This window comes from Lepidochelys olivacea, assembly GCF_965140295.1.
Source record: "Lepidochelys olivacea isolate rLepOli2 genome assembly, chromosome: 8".
Taxonomy (NCBI): Eukaryota; Metazoa; Chordata; order Testudines; family Cheloniidae; genus Lepidochelys; species Lepidochelys olivacea.
Window position 1 is genome coordinate 70,362,012 of NC_140418.1, and position 7,399 is coordinate 70,369,410.

The window sequence follows — 7,399 nt, forward strand, 5'->3', positions numbered from 1 at the left end:
ATGTGAAGCTCCATCCCTCAGCTGCTCTTCTACCCCTCCAATCTCCTGGTTGCTGTGAGTAGTGAAGCACTGGTCTTTGATATTCAAAGTCCTCCCCACCTTCCAGTTTTGGGGTCCTCCTCCATCCTGAATAACTCAAGTGCCCGTCTGTGCTGCTTGCCAATTAACATGACTCTGGACACTTACACACTGACCCATAGGCTATGTTCATTTCCCTATGCAGTTTAGAAAAGCTTAAGTAGAAGCAGACACATTGGAGCTGTCTGTTCTCTGACTTATGAAGACAGCACTGCACTGGTTAACATTCAGTTCCACAAGGGTTAGAATTTATTTGTAATGAAATCTTAAATTCTGCAGAAATTGGCTTATTCACCCCTCCCCCCCGACCCCCAACTCACCAGGGAAAGTTCCCCACTCTCTATTACTGAGTGGATTTTTCAAGTCCTGAGCACCAGCACAGTTAAGGCGGTACCAACAACCCTTTACTATTATATTACGATTATTATTTATTTATTTGTATTGTGGCAGCATCTAGAGGCCCTGGCATGCATCACTATGCTAGGCATTGTATTTTCAGGAAATAGCAGCTTAGTCAATTTATATTATATTTATATTTGTGGTTAAGTCTCATGCTTTTTTGCTTGAAGTGTTTTGAGGCATACTTAAGCACTTTTTAATATTGCCTTATTGCTTCTATATATTATAGGGTCCTCAAAATAGCTGGTGAGGTTATAAGCCATTTTCTATACAGTGCTCTACCTAGGTATTTGGGTTGTATCAGAGAATCAGATTCCGTTGTCAGTTATAATGTTGAGAGACAAGGTGGGTGAGGTAATATCTTTTATTGGACCGGCTTCTGTTGGTGAGAGACACACACATTCGAGCTAACGCTTGTCTCTCTCACCAACAAACGTTGGTCAAATAAAAGATATTACCTCATCCACCTTGTCTCTCTAATATCGTGGGACCAACACAGGTACAACAACACAGTTATAACACTGTAAATCAAGAGTCACTCCTTTGAAGTCATATCTGACAGAAGTTATTGGCCCAGAGTGTTTCAAATTTAGCTGAATTTTCTTGCTTTTCTGTTTTGTTAGTCCCGGTCTTGTGGTTTCACTTAGGAAGTTCTATAAACAATTGTTTAGTACTTATTGAATGACAGAAGAAGCCAAACTATTTTGAAAAGAATACAAGGGAGTACTAGAGAGACTATGAACTGATAGATTCTTCCCCCAATCACCAGCAGTTCCAAATACAGTGATAAACAATTTGTAGTTTTGCAATCTCCAGCGGGAGCTGGTGGATGGAGGAAATACTTTCTGACGCAGTCAGAAATCTACATATTCTAATTACATTGGCGCGATTGACAGCAAAAGAGGACTGTCTGCATTAGTGCACTGTCAATGTAATCTCTAACTCAGTAATTAGGAACTTATTCTTCAATTCAACTATCACAGATCAAAGACAATGCTATGAATTAAATAAAAAAACCCTAAAGCACAGGGAATAAAACGAGCCATTTGAATTATATAGGCTACTTCATACACTCTCTGTGCCAAGGACAGCAGAATCAAGCCCTTATTAAACTAAGGTTAAACAATAATAACACAGTGATTTTTAATATGCAAAATATTTCAAAAAGATTGAAATACATATTTTTAACTACTGATAAACACTGCAGTGATTTTAAAATAATTTTCTCAATGCTACCGCGTGGCTACAATTTTATAGCTGTGTCAAAATGTTTCTTGGCACTGTGTAGTAAACACTAAAAGTTTAAAAGAAAGATTCTGAGTGAAATCCTGACCCCATTAAAGTTAATAGCAAAACTCCCCTCGACTTTAATGGAGCCAGGATTTCACGCGCTGTCTCTGATAGCTCGCTTCTGAAGCCATTGGGTCTGATTCTGCCCTCATTTATACTGGTGTAAACTTAGGATAACTTCATTGAAGTCAGAAGTGTGTAAAACTGGTGAAGGTGAATCAGCCTCACAGACTTGAAAAGAAACTGTGCTGGAATATTAATAACTTCTATTCTATATTAGAGAAGTGTAAACCCCTTTTATTTTACAGCTTAATTACTTGATGGTTTCTGTTTGGCTTGATTCCAGTACCCCAGACAAAGAACACAAATGTTTTTGGTTTTGTGGGTTTTTTTTAAAATCACAGAGAAGCTGTAATATTTCACTGAAGTAGAATAAATAATGTTTCATGTGGAATGATTTGGAAAAGGTACCTGAGTTTTACAACATGCTGTCAAAGGAAAGAGGCTTTTGGAAAGGTCACAAAGGAGAAGGGGGAAAAAAAAAAAGCTCTGCAAATGATGCATGAAAGCGGATCTGACCTTAATCAAATGGTCAAATTATGCTTGTATGCTTTACAACATACAAGAGCTCAGATTTAATTTGCCATAAAACGAGCATAAAAAATTAATAGTCATGAACAAAAATGTTTGAAAAATCAGGTCTGAGATTCCAGGCCTCCATGCTGGGGCGAGGAGAGAGAAATCCTGACTGAAGCGTAGCAGCAGAGCCACTAGACAGCATTTACTATAGCTTCAGGGCTGCAGTAACCCCTGCGGTTTGCTCCCCCTTTGTGGGATCTATTGGCCATGCCTCTGTCCCAGCCCATCCTTGCCCCATCCTCCCATCTGGGAAAGTTCATGCTTTTTGTATGTCAGGAAGATTGAAGTCCTTTATTTATCAACTTAATATGTACAGCATGAGCAGCTGCAGTGCAGGATTACTCATGCTCTCCTACCTACATGCTGCTACGCTGACTTAATGGAGGGACAATCTTTAGGAATAAGAAGGTAGTTCAGGCTGCATGTCAGTTTAATGCTTGGATTCTGCAGAACCATCAGCCAAGGTGCAAATTCTGATGGCTGTGAGTGGGAGATATGTTATTGGGGCAGTGGAGGTGCCAAAAAGAATGTTCTAATCCAAGAGAAACTTATTTTTTCAGGATATTTCAACTGCGGTTCAATGAACAAGAAAATCCTTTTCTCTAATTCTCAAAGAACAGAGGAAAGGAATATCTGCTTTGCTCTGCTTCGCTGATAAGAAAGAGGGAAATCCTTTCTTTCAAACTTTATGGAAACTCTGACGCCTGAATAAGCATAGCAGGGGTATATTCCGGTTAGTTTGTATTCTCAGCTATGCTGATTTTTATGAAGCAGTTTCTCTGACACACCACTGGTTTGATCAAAACAGCTATTATACAGTGTCCAGATAGGTTTCTACCCTTTTTCATCTTTAAGTAAACAAAGCTCTCTCAAGTGGTTTATTAACCCTAGTGTCGGATTGTTTTCTATGCTATCAATAATTTAGATTTTAATTTTGGTATTGAAAAAAATATGTTTTCATTATCATTCTATTTTCAGGCACAGAATGTGATTTTTTTTGAAGAAACATGTTTTCATAAATAACAATTATTATTAAAAATCCTAACTTACTCACTTATCATAATCTGACTATTAATAAACTACTAGTATTTGGCCCACTGGATGAATGAACAGTGCAGCCTCAATCCTGCACAGTATTATATGTAATTCCAAAAGTCTCAGAATAAGGCATTAACTTACCAAAGCACAAAGACGGGTTTGATAGAATAAAAAGCAAGGCTGTAAATATAGCAAATGACATCTAGTAGCCTTCAGCAAAAATATTTGTACAGAGAGCCCAATCCAAAATCCCATTGACTTCGGTGTGAGTTTTGCCTGTGACCACAATTTTGCATATGGATCCCCATGCATGAACCCTCATGCCTGACAGTGGTATCTATGTTAAGTTTGCAGTATCAGGCCAAGAACTCCCTTTACAATCACTGGTGGCAATGTTGCCTTCTATTGTGATTTTCTATACTCTTCTTAAAGCCCTAGCTCCCGGAGTTATTTGATTATATGAGAATCTCAGCTTTCAAAAATTTCAAGCCCTCATGGTTGCAGAGCAAAGCTAGAGAATATGACTGCTGAAGACTCAAAAACAGAAAGCAAATATAAAACCCCTCCATTCTTTTTTTAAAGCTTGTGATTTTTAAGCCTCCCTCATGACTCTTGGGGGCCTGACTCACGATTTTTGAACATTTGTGGTTGGCAATACCATGCTTGTATTACAGAATATATTTGTGAGACTTTTATTATGCAACACCATCCCCATCAATGACACAATGTTTACCACAAAGCTCCTGGCCATAGTATTCGTAAATTGGATTTGAACTATGTACTTTAAGCAGATAAATAAAAGTGAGTAACTTTTTTTAATGTCAGGTTTCAGAGTAGCAGCCGTGTTAGTCGGTATTCGCAAAAAGAAAAGGAGTACTTGTGGCACCTTAGAGACTAACAAATTTATTTGAGCATAAGCTTGAGCTGTAGCTCACGAAAGCTTATGCTGAAATAAATTTGCTAGTCTCTAAGGTGCCACAAGTACTCCTTTTCTTTTTTTAATGTGGTGATCCACTTCATTGTTTTCATGCACTGACTAAACAACCACTGAAAAATTTAGCCTAACTTTAACCCAGCAAAGAATATTTGTTTCCACTTTCATGAACCCTCTTTACAGTCCTGCAAATTTATGCATGTGCCTAATTTTACTCACATGCATAAGTCCTGGATAAACAAAGGATTTGCAGGATTGTGTTCTTGATCCTTAGGCACCTGCGTTATGCCTCCTTGCCACACTTCCACACTTTATATGTTAGGAATATTGAAGCATTACTCTCCCCCATCCCACTCTGCAAACTCATGCCTATTTCCCCTTAAGTTTCCCAGAAGAATCAATCCTTCATGGATTTGTTGTTCAAACCAAAGGACCAAACTCCACTATCTGAGTAGCGTACAAAACTTCCATTCAAGAGAAGGGGCAAAATTTGGGCTCAAAAGTGGTAGCAGCGAGATGATGACTTAAACTAGGGTGGACTGATTATGTATATGACTTTCTTCCATTAACTAATTTTTGAACATCCAACTTCCTTATAGAAGGGATCCCTTAAATAGTATATCCACATAGTTTTTTGGTGTTTTTAAATCTTAGCATTTTTGTAAGTGGCTTTCTGTTTCTGAATTTCTGATTCTCCAGCTGAAGATTAGGAACATCATTTGGGATGATCTAAGAGCAACACTGAACATTAGGGCTGGCCGATATTTCTTCCACTAGAAATTTAGTCCATCTTTTAAAAAAATGAATTTTTGGGAATTTTGTTTCAAAATGGCAGGACAATTCTTTAGTTTCCCACCCTAATTTGTCTCCACTGGAAAAAAAGGGGGGAGGTAAAAAAAAATAGTGTGTGGGGGGAAATAAAATAAGTAAAACTGGAAAAAAAATCAAGAAGTGCTCTGTATATACACCTGCCTGCAATCTCTTCAGTTTCACTTTGGCTATTGTTCTTACTAGTAAATAAATACCCTTTTACAAAATCTGAGGCAGAATGTGCATAAAGGGAAGGAAGAGTGAATATCTCCCCAGAGCAGTGCATGAGAGTGATATCATCTTGCTAGGGTCTGAGGCAAGAAGTGCAAGTGACTATCAACGAAACAAACTCACTGCATACAAAGTTCGGTCAAATATGCCAAGGCTCCCAAGTGAAAAAGAGCACAGAAAGAAATTATAAAATATTTCTATTACAGTAACCTTAGGTGTTATTTGAATCAACAGCATACTTGTATCAAAACATTGATAAGTTTATTGTATATCAATGGTCAACCCTCTATGCATTTGTGATACCTTACAGTATTGCCAACCCTAAGCACTGAAAATTCATCAATCACCCGTCACTCCCTTCCCCGACAAAAAATCATGAGATTTAAAAAAAGTAGATGAGTTATTTGCCTTCTGCTGTCTGAACCTTTAGGATACACAAAGGTCACATTTTTAAATATTTGCCTGCAGCCATGAGGGCTAGAAACTTACTATACTTTATGTAAAAAATGAAAGCTGAGATTCTTGGGGAGACTTCTGAATCCAGCAACTGGAGCATTACGAAAAACACCTAATATTGAAAGACCTAAGGTAAAGTAACAAGAGCTGGCAATGTTGCTTTAAACAAATTTGCTGAAACCGGAAAAAAAAAATAGTCAAGAAAGATAAGTCAATTGCAATTTTTTCCCCCTGATCTCTAAGAAGAAGACACACCTGCTCCACATTTTCCCTCATTCTGCAGAGGTGGATGGGTTCTAGTTTTATTTAATGTCCTATACAGAATCTATAAGTACATAGGTGCTGCACAATAGTAATTCAAAATTTACAAATGCTGAAAAGCCATCTTGTTCTGGGGCCAGATGATTTCACTGTGTGTGCTTCATTGTGACATTTAGGACCAAATTTTTATAGAAGAAGGGCTGAAGTCTCAAAACTGCACCAGCAAATGCACATGCCTTTACAGTGACTGAATGTGCAAGACACGTAATCACACATGCAAACAGGTACACAACCAACTAGCCATTTATGCACACAGTTACCTGATTTGCATGTGCAATTAAGGGTGCACCCTTGCGAGTGAACGTAGATGCTTTCTGAAAACTCACCCCAAAAATCTCCCTTCTTCCAACCTGCACAAACTCAGATCTGCCCCAAATCTCCTTCAGTGAGGAATACAGTGGTTACCTATAGGCAGTGTTTACAGTCCTCACTTCTGGGGCAGGCAGGGTTTGGTAGAAAGCAGGGGCATATTCATGCAGTGGCACAGTCTCTCTCTATGAGAAGAAGAGGGTGCATATTTCAATAAGGCCTGTGATACTCTACCTTGGTCTTTTTGGAAGCCTTGCTGCAACAGTGGGCTGGTGTGTGGTGTGACACGGGGTGGGGCAGAGCAGTGACACAGGCACTGGACAGTGGGCTGGGGACTCTGTTGTTACAAGGAGACTGCTGGTGCAGGGCAGCGACACAGGCGGTGGGTAGCACAGGCTGTGCTAGGATGTGGGACGGCTGGTGCTGGGCAGTGACACGGGCACTGAGCAGTGACAGAGGCACTGGGCAGCAGGCTGGGGCTGTGGTGTGGGTAGGGCAACGGCACAGGCACTGAGGTGGGGCCTAGGGAGGCGTAGGATAGGGCAGTGGCACAGGCACTGGGCAGCAGACATGGGGCCACCGTGTGCTATGGGTAGAGCAATGACAGGCCCTGGGCTGTGGCGTGGTAAGGGCGCTGGGCCGGGGCAGGGCCACGGGCGCTGGGCTCAGCCCCACCACCAGCGCCGCCGGCTGGGGGAGAGATGCAGGGCACTTACCCAGCCCCAGCACGGGGATGTGTAAGCCATTGGAGAGGGGGAGCGTGCGGAGACCCAGCGGCGCCCGCTCAGGCGCCCAGGAGGCCATGCTGAGCCGGGTCCCCATCAGACCGCCTCCTCCGTCCGCGCTAGGCAACTGTCTCCAAGCCCCCGTCTCCTCCTCCCCTGCCGTCGTAAA

General features: G+C 40.9%; 1 protein-coding gene across 9 annotated transcripts in view; it reads right to left on the reverse strand.

Moving 5' to 3' along the window:
• Positions 1-7,379, reverse strand: part of LOC311525189 (putative oxidoreductase ZK1290.5) — a gene marked incomplete at its 3' end in the record, with an annotated part of 81,751 nt that extends 74,372 nt beyond the window's left edge. For all 9 annotated transcript variants that reach the window (XR_014712712.1, XM_084637081.1, XM_084637080.1 and 6 more), the window contains exon 1: positions 7,222-7,379. Coding sequence is in view for 8 of the 9 variants with exons in the window: in XM_084637081.1 (XP_084493207.1) it covers positions 7,222-7,327 (106 nt within the window). The remainder of the gene's footprint in view (positions 1-7,221) is intronic.
• Between the last annotated feature and the right edge of the window lie 20 nt (positions 7,380-7,399).